The sequence below is a fragment of the Arvicanthis niloticus genome, chromosome 12 (genome assembly GCF_011762505.2).
Source record: "Arvicanthis niloticus isolate mArvNil1 chromosome 12, mArvNil1.pat.X, whole genome shotgun sequence".
Classification (NCBI taxonomy): domain Eukaryota; kingdom Metazoa; phylum Chordata; class Mammalia; order Rodentia; family Muridae; genus Arvicanthis; species Arvicanthis niloticus.
In genome coordinates, this window is record NC_047669.1 from 75,210,039 (window position 1) to 75,225,043 (window position 15,005).

General features: G+C 48.0%; 1 protein-coding gene across 4 annotated transcripts in view; it reads left to right on the top strand.

The window, feature by feature from the left end:
* The window catches only part of Dop1b (DOP1 leucine zipper like protein B), a 107,994-nt gene extending 99,628 nt beyond the window's left edge, over nt 1-8,366 (top strand). For 3 of the 4 annotated variants that reach the window (XM_034515384.2, XM_034515385.2, XM_076943171.1), the window contains 7 exons: nt 655-716; nt 1,780-1,908; nt 4,198-4,334; nt 4,853-4,905; nt 5,463-5,624; nt 6,967-7,096; nt 7,875-8,366. In XM_034515384.2, coding sequence (XP_034371275.1) covers nt 655-716; nt 1,780-1,908; nt 4,198-4,334; nt 4,853-4,905; nt 5,463-5,624; nt 6,967-7,096; nt 7,875-8,126 — 925 coding nt within the window. In that variant the 3' untranslated portion in view covers nt 8,127-8,366. Of the gene's footprint in view, nt 1-654; nt 717-1,779; nt 1,909-4,197; nt 4,335-4,852; nt 4,906-5,462; nt 5,625-6,966; nt 7,097-7,874 lie in introns of those variants that run through there. The other variant, XR_004607983.2, reaches the window with a different exon arrangement.
* The last annotated feature ends 6,639 nt before the right edge of the window (nt 8,367-15,005 follow it).

The window sequence follows — 15,005 nt, forward strand, 5'->3', positions numbered from 1 at the left end:
AAACTGAGGTCATGAGACTCTGTGTTGTTTCCTTGGAGTGGTCTCACAAGCCCTCAGCATTCCCATATCATGCTCTGACAGATGTGGGTGACAGATTCCAGAGACCAGATTTCTTTTTTTCAATTTTTTACAGATTCATTTTGTGTGTGGAAGAATGTAGCACGTGTGTGGGGTTTGGGAGTTACATATGCAGGGGATGGAGGTGGTCTGTGGTAGGAGTGCTCAGGGGAGGAGGGCGGTCTATGGTAGGAGTGCTCAGGGGAGGAGGGCGGTCTATGGTAGGAGCGCTCATGCTCCAGCGTACACATTTACAGAGCACAGAGGTGGATGTCTGATGTCCTGCTCTGTCACCTCCACTGAGAGACAGGGTCTCACTGATCCATGGGCAGGGCTAGCAGCCATCAAGCCCATGTCCTTTTCCACAGTGCTGGGGTTGCAGGCGTGAGCAAGCATCCAGGCCTGGCTTCTCCCTAGCGCTGTGGTCTGAGTGCAGGGCCTCCTCAGGCTCCTACAACATGGGTTCTTCCCAGCTCAACATCTCTCAGCCCGCAGAGCAGGTTTAACAGCTCTTGGAGGCATGCTGTTTCCTCAGTGCTTTTCATCAAACTGCCATCAGTTGCATATTTAACTAATTGTGCCTTTCTGTACATCCAGCTGGAAGTCCATCATTGACCATCTTCTGACTCACGAGAAAACAATGTTTAAGGATTTAATGAGTGAGTTTCAAGTTATCGTCAAGCTTGTGGTTCCCTCATGCTCAGTTTCCACCACGTCCAACTCCTTCTGAGACCAGCTCTCCTTGTGTAGCCCTGGTTGTTCAGGAACTTGGCCTTGAACTCACAGAGATCTGTGTGGCTCTGCCTCCCCATTGCTGGGGTTAAAACTGTGCACACCACACCCAGCACATCAAACTTTTGTGGAGCTGAGTGAAGAGCTGAGGGTATAGATTTTTTTAAGGACTGAACAGTCTCTCAGTCCAGTGTGTTGGCAGGCCTTGACTGTCCTGTGCGGCACAGGTGGACACTGCTGAGAGCCTTCAGGTGAAGTCTTGGGTCGGCTGCAGTTTATCACACATGTCTTTAGATTTCAGGCAGCGTCTCGCTGGAACTATCCTTATGCCTCGGCCTCCAAATGTCAGCACCTCATGTCCGACTTAAATGGGCGTTTCCACACCCCCACTCTTTCCCGACTCCCTGACTCTGTGTCATTAACGAAATGAGTGGATTGTCTTTGTTGTTGTTTGGGGCGCAAATTGAATTTGGTGGAATTGTCATTTGTTTTTAGCATTTTGCTGTTGAGAAAAGGTCTCCTTCTTTGGCCCAGAGTGCCTAGAACTCATTATATAGCCCAGGCTGGCATCAAACTGTTGGCAATCCTGCTAGTGTAGCCTCTCAAATGATAAGATAATACACATGAGCCACCATTTCTGGCTGAGATGGTGTGTTTTAAAGAGTGTGCAGGGGTGACTTCCACACATTCTCAAAAGGGGGCTTTTGTGAGGCATATCATAAATTGGATCCCACCACTCTCCCTGCTGTGCTGCTCCCACTCTCCCTGCTGTGCTCCCCCACTCTCCCTGCTGTGCTCCCCCCACTCTTCCTGCTGTGCTCCCCCCACTCTCCCTGCTGTGCTCCCCCCACTCTCCCTGCTGTGCTCCCCCCACTCTCCCTGCTATGCTCCCCCAGTCTCCCCTGCTATGCTCCCCACTCTCCCTGCTGTGCTCCCCTCACTCTTCCCAGGTGCTTCCCTCTCAAGCTGACTGCTGTGTGTTTATTGCAGACATGCAGAGCAGTTCCTTAAAGCTCTTCTCCAGCTTTGAGCAGAAGGCCATGCTGCTGAAGCGCCAGGCCTTTGCTGTGTTCAGTGGCGAGCTTGACCAGTACCACCTCTACCTTCCCCTCATACAAGGTAGGAGCCCGCCTCAGGCTGCAGCACCTGCCACAGGAGACCTGATGCTGGCGAGTTTATGGTGAACAAAACTGTCTTGACTCACAGCTCTGGGGACTGGAAAGTCCAGGGCTGACAGACAGGCTTGCGTGTGACAAAAGGGACCAAACTTGGCCCATTATACTGGAACCAAACCCACTCATGAGGGTCTGATTACCTTTAAGTGTGTGGGGGAGGGGGTGCTGCAGTCCAGTGCTCCCCTCCCATCCTCAGGATAGTAGCTAGGTCCAGACAGCTACAGAGTTGTAAGTGATATAGTAGCTGGGCTGTGCTCAGGCCTGGAACCTTCCAACTGCAGGCTCCTGTTTATGAAGCACAGCAGCTCCTGTATTGTAGCATTTTAGCAGGGTTAGTGTGTGTGTGTGTACATGCCTGCACTACTCAGTAAACAACCTGATTATATTGCCCCCCACAAAAAACTTTTATTTATTTGTTGATTGATTGACAGGGTTTTCCTAGCTGTCTTGGAACTCACTTTGTAGACCAAGCCACCCTACAACTCACAATGATCTGCCTGCCTCTGCCTCACAAGTGCTGGTACTACAGGCATGCACCACCATGCCCAGCTCACAGAGTTAAAATGAATAAAAATGAATCTTTTTTAAAAGGAATGAGAGATGGGTGTTGCGCGCACCTCTTCTGTGTCCCCTTCGCCCGCGAATAAGGACACGGAGGCAGTAATCGGGTATCACTACAGACGAGGCTTTACTTCTTGTAACAGCAAAAGCAGAAAAGACCCCAAGCCCGGGAAAGGCACTGCTATATATACCCTAGAGTGGCGTGTTCACTTCTGATTGGCTGTTCACTCATCACCCCATATTACGCCCCAGGATGGGCAGTGACTTTTGGCGCGCTTTTGCCTTTTGCACCTGCGCAGTCAGTTGTTTACAAGTGGGAGGACAGGATGTCCGCGCCATCTTGGAATGGCGAATCACTGCGGCTCCCAACAGATGGGGGTGCCATGAGTGAGAGATGGGGTGGGGGTGGGATGCAGGGATGCTGAGAGATGGGGTGGGGGTGGGATGCAGGGATGCTGAGAGATGGGGTGGGGGTGGGATGCAGGGATGCTGAGAGATGGGGTGGGGGTGGGATGCAGGGATGCTGAGAGATGGGGTGGGGGTGGGGATGCGATGCAGGGATGCTGAGAGATGGGGTGGGGGTGGGGGTGGGATGCAGGGATACTGAGAGATGGGGTGGGGGTGGGGGTGGGAGTGCAATGCAGGGATGCTCAGGTATGGGGATGCCATGAGTGAGAGGTGGGGGTGGGGGTGTGATGCAGGGATGCTGAGGGAAGAGTTGCTTTAGGATGATCTCCAAAACTGGAAAAACCTGGCTCAGTTTTGTTTGTTTAAACAGCCTTAGGGGTGCGATGGGGAGTTTGACTTTCAGATTTAATTTCACACAGTGCACATGACAAGGAGGAGCCAGGCTCTAGTTAGGTTCTAGGTCAGCGCTTGCTGTCAGCTGCACAAGGCACTCCTTAACCCAGGCCTGTGCTCACCCCGCACTGAGAACGGTGGAGAGATGGGAATGTGGGTGGTGAGGGGCACAGTCACCAGCTGCATGAGGATGAGGCAAAGTGTGTGTGTGGCATGCGGGCTGCTGTCAATGTGGACAGTCACTGCCATCAGGAGGGCAGGTGGAAGCCAGCCGCAGTAGAAGGCTGAGGCAGGCTTACTTGTTGGAGGCTAACCTGGGCTACATAGTAAGACACTGTTGGGTGTTTATGGCACAAACACATACCCTTTGCTCCTCCCTGTTTCCCAGGAGTCTCAGGCTGGCCTCAAATTCTGTGGATAACACATGTGTGCTCCCATGCCCATTTTATACAGTGCTAAAGGAAAAGCCATGCATGACTCCGTGCATGCTGGGCAAGCACTGGGCCTGCTGAGCTGCATCCTCCATTCTCCCCTCCTTTTTTTTTTTTTTTTTTTTTTTAGACAAGGAATACAAGTCACTTGATAGCGCAGGCTAGCATAGAACTCACTGTGTGTAGCGGACTGGCCGTGTGGCAGTCCTGCCTCTACCTGGGATCACAGGCGTGTGCCTGCCTGTGTGGGCAGCTAGGACACATCTCTACACTGGGTTGTCATCAAAATGTCGTGCTAATTACCGGTTTTGTTTGTTTGTTTGTTTGTTTGTTTTTGTTTTTTTGTGGGTTTTTTTGTTTTGTTTTTTTGGTTTTTTTCTTGGCTGACCAGAACCCCAACTGCATATTTGTGTGACTTTTCTAACTTCTTCTTCCCCTAGAGCGCCTGACAGACAACCTCAGAGTCGGACAGACGTCCATAGTTGCTGCTCAGATGTTTCTTTTTTTCAGAGTTCTGCTGCTAAGAATCTCTCCCCAGCACCTGACCTCGCTGTGGCCCATCATGGTCTCTGAACTGGTGAGTGCACACCGTCCAGGGTTAGACAAAATTGGTGCTTTTAGAAAAGCATTTTCTTTTCTTTATTATTTTTGGGGGTTTTGGCTTTTCGAGGCAAGGTTTTTCTGTATAGTCCTAGCTCTTCTGGAACTTGCTCTGTAGACCAGGCTGACCTCAAACTCACAGAGATCCACCTGCCTCTGCCTCCAGAACACTGAGATACCCTACCTGTACCTAAGCACGCTTTGATACTATTTTCTAAGTTTCCTTATGTTGATTTGTGGTGCTGGTGATCTATCCTGGGGCTGCTTGCTAGGCTCTGTCTGGGCTCCATTCTCACATCTGCGAAGTGTTTGGTTTGGTTTTGTTTGATTTAGTTTTTGGAGATAGGGTCAGAGATCCATGTGCCTCTGCCTCCTGAGTGCTGGGATTAAAGGTGTTTGCAACCACTGCCTGGCCTGCTGTTTTTATAGATAGATAAATTTAGGTAAATGTGATCTCTCTCAAAGAGTAACTTGAATATACATTTTCTTCCTCAGATCCAGACATTCATACAACTTGAGGAAGATCTGAAAGAGGAAGACGAATTGAGGTAAGCCAAGCAAGCTCCCAGTGCATGCTGGGATGTGATGAGTTAGATGTAGCAGTGGGGTGTGAGCTGCCACACCACCTACTGTCCTCTGGGAGTCTTCATGGTGGGACCAGCCACTGTTAAGATGTAGGTGTTCATTTCATGTGTGTGCATGTATGCCTATGTGTATGTATATGTACCATGTCCATGTTGTGTCAGAGGAAGCCTGTGGAAGATCACATCTAGAATCTAGAGTTACAGGCAGTCGTGAGCTCCCCAGTGGGTGCTGGAAATTGAAGTGGGGTCCTCTAGAGGAGCAGCAATGGCTTTTAACTGTAGAGCCAACTCAAGCCTGTTTCTGTATTTTAGACGGGGTCTCATATAGCATCAGTTATCTCTAAACTGGCTCTGTACCTGAGGATAGCCTGTCTCATATTCCCTCAGCAGGCATGTGTCATGGTACCTCACATTCTCCAGATCTATTAGCAGAGAAATGTGTCTTAGGGACTTTTCCTAAGCAAATGACATTCAGCAGATGTGAATGAGTGCATAACACAAATTTCCTTTTGAATTTATAGAAACAGCAACAAAATAAACAGAATAAAAGTCCCAGTTGCTGATGGAAATGGGCCTTCGGGCAGGGCCATGTCCCCCAGTGATCTCATCATGTACCTCTCTGCTTGCAAGTTCCTGGACACAGCGCTTTCCTTCCCGCCTGACAAGATGCCCTTATTTCAGATGTAAGTGGGATGAGTCTTTGAGGTCCTTTGAAGTCGGTTTTCCTTGCTGTTGGGCACTTCACTTTTCTTTCATGTGTAGGGAGTATGTGAGAAGCTACAGTGCTCTGAGCACCTTGTGAGTGACTGAGCCTGGGTCTCATATTTCCCCAGACAGCTGTGTCTTCATGACTTGGCTCATGGTCCTGTTTGTGAATCATCTCTGTGGGAATCAGCATTCTTATTGTCTGCTGAGATGGCCTTGCTACTGGACGCCTGTGACTGGCTTACTGCTGGTGGTTCTCCGTGTGTGTGTGTGTGTGTGTGTGTGTGTGTGTGTGTAGCTCCAGTCATCTGCTGCAGTTAGATGGGAAAGCTTTATTTGGAGTGTGGCCTCTCAAAGTCACTTGGCTTCTTTGGCACAGGTTTCCCTCAGGCTTAAAACAGCTGTTCTGCCTTGAGTTTTGTGCCTGGCCTCAGAGGCTGCTGGTCTCCAGCCCCAACAGAGAGAGCAGTGAGCAGCACAACACTTGTGCGCTCCCTTAAACAATAAGCAGACTGAAAAGGCCACACACAATATCATTCCATTTGTGTGATAGTCTAGAAAACACATCATAGGAACAGGAGCAAAGACCAGTCCCTGCTGGGAACAGTTTAGGGCAGTGAGACCACACCAGTCTCTGCTGGGGACAGATCAGTAGTCTTGCAGCGTCAAGGGATCTGTCCACACTGGATCTGTACATGACCATACTGGATTATACTGGATCTGTGCATGACCACACTGGATCTGAGGAAAGTTTACTTCCATTCAGTTTAGCTGCAATCCTAAAAAGGAAAGGAAAAAAAAAAAGAGGCCATGGAAAGAAGGGCTTTCCCCCCGGCCACTGTGAACGACAGCGTTGTATATGGTCACCAAAGCTGGTGACAGCCTGTGTGTCTGTCAGCAACAGATGGACAGGCAACATGTGCTTTACCCATGTAGTGAGACGTCAGTCAGCAGTAAAGCGGAACAAGGTACTGCTGCCTGCTGCTCTGAGAATACACTGGATGACAGAGGGGGCCCTCTGAAGGCATGTCCCAGTTCACTTCTGGGAGCCCAGAATAGAGAGACGTGCACACATAGGAAATCAGTCAGGCTAGCGGGCTGCCTAGGTCTGTGTCCTAGAGACCGGACAGTGATGGCAGAAGGAAGTAGGACTTCTGGGGACAGTAAAAACTCTGCAATGGATTGTGTTATAGACATATGATACATCTATGAAGTTGTTAGGCCACTGGGCTGTGGAATATAAATTACGTCAGCTGAACCACTGCAGACAGTTTACATGAGCACTGCATCAGCGTGTCTGGCCATGATCGTTTTCTGCAGTTACAGATGGGCATTTGTTCCGGAACTGGACACTGAGCACCCAGCCTTCCCATCAGAGCTGGAAGAGAATCACCAAGAGTGCAGACCTCACACTGTCAGGATTCTAGAACTTCTGAGGTTAAGATACGGGGTAAGTGCTTTCAGAAATAACACCCTCAGGCCAAAGATGTAGCTCAGCTGGCACAGTTCATGCCTGGCGTGCAGGCACCCTGGGCTGGATGTACAACACTGTATAACTGGATGGAGGACTGCATACCCATAATCCCAGCATTGGGGAAGTAAAGGCAGAAAGATCAAAAGTTGAGGGCCATCCTTAGGCACATAGGGAGTTCAAGGACAGCCTGGGCTATCGAAGACATTGTCTCAAAAAAAAAAAAAAAATCACAGCAAAGGAGAAAAGACTATGCAGTATGAAGTTCTTTTTTTGTTTTGTTTTGTTTTGTTTTTGATACAGGGTTTCTCTGTGTAGCCCTGGCTGTCCTGGAACTCACTCTGTAGACCAGGCTGGCCTCGAACTCAGAAATCCGCCTGCCTCTGCCTCCCAAGTGCTGGGACTAAAGGCATACGCCACCACCGCCCAGCCAGTATGAAGTTCTTAATGGTTTTAAGACTTCGGATGGTTAGAAGTCCCATCCTTGGTTTTTCCCATGTCTCAAACAACTCCTCCTGTTCCTGGGAAATGAAGCTGGTTTTCCCTGTGTTGCTCTTTGTCCAAGTCTAAGAGGAGGAGCCTGCTAGGAGGGATGCTAGAGCTGGAGGTGGATGGGGCTGAGGATGAAGCCCTGACAGAAAGGGTTAAAGACCTAGAATGTGAGGGACTGCCTCTGTCATTAGCTGGCCACAGGCTGACAACCCCTGCTGCAGGTGTGCTAGCTGGGTCACTTTGGTGGCTTCGGGTCTTTCTGCAGGAAATCAGCAGCTCCAACGAGATCACCAGGAAGAAAGAGTTTCCTCTTTTGCGCGAACATTCGGTTTCCTGCATCAGGCAATTGATGCCATTCTTCACCACATTAAACTGTGCTTTCAAAACCCAAAGCCAGCTACCTGCTGACATGCCGGGAACCACAACGCCAGAGTTCCCTGTCTCAGAGAACCCGAGGGTCCTGCGGCAACTGGAGGAGTGTGTGGAGCAGGACTTTCTGGAACATCCAGAGTGTTAGCGCCTAGGAGGGATTCTTCACCCTTCTCCCCATTCCTGACAAGGGCAGGGGAGGGGTGTTCTGTAAAGAAGAAGGGAGCCAGGAGACTTGAATCAACCCTGCCACAGTCCTGAAGCACCATTCAGGTATTTTCTGTTTAGCAGCCAAACATGCTGCTTAAAGCCATGTAATATATTTCAGTCCCAGTTTGTATTTCTTCCTCAGTTTATGTAATGGAAATAAAATTAATATATCATCTAACCACATGTAATTGTCATGTGTATAGATTAAGTCCTTTTTTTTGTTTGTTTGTTTTTCGAGACAGGGTTTCTCTGTGTAGTCCTGGCTGTCCTGGAACTCACTCTGTAGACCAGGCTGGCCTCGAACTCAGAAATCTGCCTGCCTCAGCCTCCCAAGTGCTGGGATTAAAGCCTTGCTTGCGCTACCACCACCACCACCGCCCGGCCAGTCCTTTTGTTTGTTAAGCAAACACATAGGCCTGTTCTCTGCTATTCTCTAAAACTTTATGCAGATTGTCTATTGGGCTGGCAAGATGTAAGCAGGCAAAAGCCTCAGGACCCACACCAGTGGACAAGAGGACAGATTCTCCCCAGATTGTCCTCTGACCTCCACACAGGTACACACAAGATAAATAAAGTATAGTATAAAAATTAATAAAAAGAGGGTGTGTGTGGGGGGGTACTGACAAGACTTTAGGAAGGCAGGGTACAGGAACCTGCTTCCAGGCCTAATGGCCAAGTTCACCACTCCAGAATCCATATGGCTGAAGAAAAGATCCAACTCCTGAAAGTTGTTCTCTGACCTACACACACAATTTAAAGGAGTTAAAATGTTGTTGGGTTTTTTTTAAGGTTGTCAAACTGTTATTTTTAACATTTCACACTAATGGCCTTTTGTACTGTACTTTAAAACTTAAAAAAAAAATTGACAGTAATAGCCTAGTGCTGGGGTAGGGGGTACAGCTGTGGTAGAGCACTTGCAGGGCACCCACAGAGTGAGTGATTCCAACCTGTAATTGCAGTACTCAGGAAAGGGAGGCATGAGGATCAGAGCATCATCCTCAGTTACATAGCAGGTCCGAGGCCAGCCTGGACTCTTTAGGTGTCTTGCCTACTATAATCAAACTTGCACTGTTGAGTTGCATAAGAACTGGGTGTTTTTCAGACTCTGATAATTATACATATGTAAATGTAACTTTTATTTTCCAGATGTAATTGTCATCATGGAGACTTACTGCTGAATAAACTCACCCTTCTTAGTTCTTTCTGAACTCTGGCTGGCTGGTTCAACTCAGCTGTTCTGGCTCAAACTCCTCTCTGATCTGACTGATTCAAACTAGCTTATCTTGGTTTATGACTGATTTGCTTGGCTTGGCTTCAAACTAACTCTGGCAATCTGTTCTAATCTTCTGGCTTCTTCTTGTTCTCTGGCCTATTCTGTCTTGACCTGTGTGTCAAGCTTGTTCTCTCTGTAACCTGTCTCTGTAAAACTCTCCTGATAAAACTGTCTCCACAGGCCACCCCCAACTACTCTTTTAAATTACCTCGCCTCTTTTTCTGTTATGTTCTTGTGAAAGTTGGGCGTATCCTATCTCTGACTCATTCTGTCAAATCTTTCTCTGGTCACTTTGTCTGCTTCTCAATTAGAAGTTGCTTTTAGTCGGGCAGTGGCACACGCCTTTAATCCCAGCACTTGGGAAGCAGAGGCAGGTGGATTTCTGAGTTCCAGGCCAGCCTGGTCTACAGAGGAGTGAGTTCAAGGACAGCCTGGGCTATACAGAGAAACCCTGTCTCGAAAAGCAAAAAAAAAAAAAAAAAAAAAAAAAAAAAAAAAAAAAAAAGAAGAAGAAGAAGAAGTTGCTTTCAAACATAGCCGGCTGCTTCCTCTACAAAGCAACTTTACTTTCTGTCTCGGCCCGAGCAAAATGTTGAGGCCTGGGCTGCCCCAAGTTTGGCGGCCACTGTATCCCGGCCCAAGCTGCTGCTCTGGTCCTTGGGTCAGGATTCAGCAAGAGAGAGAGTGAAGACGGACTCGAAGAATGGAGACCAGACAGAGTGTGATTCAATCCCGTTTATTCTTCAGTCTCTCTTCCTAGTCCAAGTCCCAAGTCTAGTTGTACTCTCTAAAGAGTCTCCCTAAAGAGTATATCTCTCTGCCTTTTATATGTCTCACTTCTAAGCCATGACTCTAAGTCACACCTTTAATCATGCCCTTAGGTCTTGTCTCTAAATCTGATCTCTAAATCACACTCTTAAATTACACACCTTTAATGTCACACACCCAAGGAAAGTCCTGGGTATCTAAAGCAAGATGTTATCAGAGTGTGCTCAGCTGTTGTAGGCCATTGTAATCCAAGTCTCATGTCAGGGTATATGGCTCAAGATGGCTGCAAAGCTGATAGCTGCTTTCTGCTAAAAGTCGGCTCCCAAAACTTTCATTGTTAGAGATTAAAGGTGTGTACTCAGGGGGTGTCTGTATTCCAGCCAAGAGGATTAAAGGTGTGTGACATCTCTACATTCTAGTCTGGTCACACAGACCTAGGTGTTTGGATGTCCCTTGCCAGAGCAGCCGAGCGAGTTGCTGGATGAAATCCTGCACCCTTGGCTGCAGCTGCTGCTGCTCTGACTGGCAGCTTCCCTCTGCTCCCTTCTCTCAGATCTCTTACCATTCTGCTGACACTGCTGTGGATTAAAATAATCCCTCTGGCCTGGCGTCATCGGAGCTCACATTCCCAAGACTCTTGCCTTCTTGCCAGCTACTTTACTTGTGTCCTGGCTGGGAGCCATGTCTAACTCTGCCAGTGAGTGCCATGTGCCTTCCAGACCTGCCTGTGTGGTGACACTTTTTAGGCAAGAGCCGAGCGTGTAGTCTCCAGGCTTTGTGAGGCAGGCACGCTGTTCCCCAGACGCTCTCAGAGCCCAGGCCCTACTGTACTCTGTATTGTTCTCTGGTTTTGTTCAGGCTCTGAAATGAGTTGGGTTTTTGTTGTTGTTGTTTTTTTGGTTTTTCGAGACAGGGTTTCTCTGTGTAGTCCTGGCTGTCCTGGAACTCACTCTGTAGACCAGGCTGGCCTCCAACGAAATGAGTTGTTTTTTAAATTGGTTTTAATTGTGTGTGTATGTGTGCATGTGTGAGTGTGTATTGTGTATGATTTAGTGTGTATATGAGTGTCTGTGTGTGTGTATTGTGTGTGTAGGTTAGAAGTCAGCTTGTGGAAGTCAGGTCCCTTTTCTCATGTAGGTTCTTGGGACTGAGCCTGTCATCAGGCTTGGCCACAAGCCCTTTCAGTCACTTGCCATTTTGCCAGTCGTGTCTTAGATCTTACTCCTAACGTACAGTAAAAAAGCAATTTCTGCCCTTGATCTCAGCACAGCACTGGAGGTCTCAGGACCTCTGGTTTCCCTACATAAGGGCTGAAAATTATATTTAAAAAAAATACAAGTTCTCTGTCTGCTGCCCGTGGATTAGCGTGTGACACTGCTGGAGTGCCACGTCTGTTAGCTTCCCGCCATGATGATCAAGAGTTAACTCTGAAACGGTAAGCAAGCCCCCAATTAAATGCTTTCTTCTTTAATAAAAAAAAAAAAAAAAAAAAAAACATATAGATATGTGGGTAGTCACACAAAAAAAAAATCTGTGAGAAATTACATGGGAATTATGTGCAAAAATTTTGCTTAAAGTAAAAACACTTGTAAATTTGGGCCATTAAACACTATTGGTATAACACTGTAAACGTCTGTGACTCCTCCCACTTGCTTTACTCAGAGGTTCGTACCATTCAAAGCATGACGAAATAAAATAGCCCCACTTTGCTTAATAATCAGTGTCTCATCACAGTCAAAACTTACAACAGTCAGCTGCTGGGTTCACACCTGTAGAGTCTACGGCAGGAGGATCACCACCAACGAGCTATATCCTAAGTTTCAGACCACCTTGGACTAAGGTGAGGCCTGTCTCAAAGGAAAGGGGAAAGGGGAGCCTGATACCTTACCCTAAACCCCCAGCTTTTGTGAGGCTGAGGCAGCTGCAGAGGAGTAAGTGTGAAGACCTGTTTTAAGGAAAAACTGGGAGGGTGGGAGAGATACCTCAGCCATTAAGAGCACTTGCTGCCCACCTAAGTTCAGCTCCCAGCACACTCACGGTTGCTTACAAATGGTTGTAATTCCAGTTCCAGCAGATGTAACGACATTCTCTGACCTCCTAAGGCACATCTGATACACAGATGTACCTGCAGGCAAAATTCACATACACACTAAGAAACGGAAAACCTGGGCCCACTGAGAGAGCTCCACTGGAAAAGTAGCTTGCTGCCAAGCATGGTGGCTTGAGATTACTCCCTAGCACTCAGGTGATGGAAGGAAACCGCTGACTTCCCAAAGCTGTGAGCAGTCATGGGACTCCCCACACACGTGTGTGCATGTACATACACATACACACATGCACAGGTACAATAAATACAAGAAAAACAAACAAAAATATGTTCTTTATATCATCAGTTTCGATTAGACCATGAATGTCAACTCTGATGTCTGTGTGGAGGTTTACACATTTAGCACTGTGCTGGCTGGTTTTATGTCAACTTGACACAAGTTAAAGTCATCTGAGTAGAGGAAATGCCTTAATAAGATCTAGATGTAGGGGCTGGAGAGATGGCTCAGCGGTTAAGAGCACTGGCTGTTCTTCCAAAGGTTCTGAGTTCATCTGTAATGGGATCCAAAGCCCTCTTCTGGTGTGTCTGAAAACAGCTACAGTGTACTCACATATATAAAATAAATAAATCTTACAAGACATCTAGCTGTAATGTATTTTCTCAGTGATTGATGGAGGGCCAAGGAAGAAAAGCAGACTGAGCAACCTATGAGGAGCCAGTGAGCAGCCCCTCCATGGCCTCTGCATCAGCTCCTGCCTACGGGTCCCTGGCCTGCTTGAGTTCGGGTCCTCGACTGGCTTTGATGATGAACAGTGATACAGAATTGAAAGCCAGATGAACACTTTCTTTCTCAACTTGCTTTCTGGTCATGGTGTTTCATCATAGCAATAGAAACCCTAAGACAAGCACCTTTTCTCTTCTTGATATCACATGCTATGCAAGGGGGCTCAGTAAAGAAACTGGTGACATGACTGCTCCATCAGGGGAAAGGTGTGTTTGGTTTTGTGTTTTTTGGGTAAGAGAGAAAAAATCCAGAGGCATCTGGAAGTGTCTAGAGGAGAGGGGGGAGGGGTGGGAGTCCTGTGAGACCTCAGGGGGGCTTTATAAAGGGAGTGAACTGCTGGGGGAGGGCCTCTTTGGGTGGATGGAAAGCCCACTTCACAAGTTCCTGACAAATGCTGGCTTTTTCTCACCACCACAAACCCTATAGTCTAGTCTGAGCTCATTTCTAAACAAATGGAGGACCTGAGACCTAACCGATCTATCTAAAAGAACTTCACAGATTTCTGCAAACAACCTACTACAACCTAATCTATATTTATTACCAAGTTCCTTCTGGATAGACTTATCCAAGGGACCCAAGAGGAAAGCATCACAAAGATGTGCGTGCGGGCAGATCTTCCCTGTGGCAAAGGCTTGAAGGGTGGTGTGTGAACCTGGGCTAACTGAGCTTGACTTGGCCTTCACATCATGCTCTATCCTGGTAGATGACCACTGTGAGCATTGTCTAAACTCCACCCCCACAGTTACCTGGCTACAACCAGGTAGGCCTGGCCCACTATAAATGGGGCTGCCTGACCCCTCCTCCCTCTCTTGCTCTCTTGATTCCTCTGTCCCCTCACCCCTTCCCTTCCCCCCTCTCTCCACATGTTCATGGCCAGCCTCTACTCCTCTGCTTCTTTACTCTCTCTCTCTACTCTCTTCCTCTCTCTGCCTCTACTACCCTCCTGACTCCTCTCCCCATACCCTGAATAAACTCTATTCTATACCATACCCACGTGTGGCTGATCCCTCAGGGGAAGCTTCGGCATGGGCCCGCTGAGACATCTCCTTCTCCCATACCTCTCCACACACCCACGGAACATACTCTCTTTATCTCTTTCTCTTTTTATAAACACATCAACCATGCCTCAGTTTCTCGGTTTTTTGTTTTTGATACAGAGTCATCTATCTCAGGGTGGGCTCAAACTGTCTCTCTAGCTGAAGAAGATTTTGAACCCCTGATCTTCCTGCCTCCACCTTTACACACGGGGAGATTACAGACAGCACTCTGCCAACTAAGCCCCATCCCCAGGCTATCGGTGCCTCAGGTTGATACTTTCTTTCTTCCCAATTAATGAATTTCCATACCCACATTGAACTCAGTTTGATTCCTTCCAGAAGTGTTAAAATTGACCCAAAGAACCACTACACTGAGGTGAGCAGTGTCTTGGCAGAGGCATTGCTGGCCAAAGGTAACCGGCACAAATAACAACACTCCTGGTGTTCTAACAGCCCAGAGTTTAGGAGACAAAGGCCTTCAGGGGTGGTGGTGTGAATGAAGGCTGTGTGTGCAGGCACAAAATGATCCCTCCTACTGGGCCTGCCTCACAGGCAAAGTTTCGATTCTTACTGTCCTGTTAACATTCCTAAGGCAGCAGAGGCAAGGCTCAGAGCAGAGCCAGGAATTGAAACCAAAACTCTCAGACTTTAGAGCTCTGCACTCTCAGCCTCGGCTCAAAGAAAGCAGAACCGGAAGGAGGCTTCAGCTACAGCAAAAGCTGGTAAATTCTGGTTTCTTGGGCCACCCCACCCATCTATGACTTCCTGGAAACCAGCCAAAGCTGGGGCCACAGCACAGAAGAGGCCTTCCAGAGGCACAGAAGGAAATGAAGCAGAATGGGGTAAATCCGATGAACCTGGGAGCCAGTTGCCTTCCCTGATGAGTGTCAAGGAATACCACTCAATAC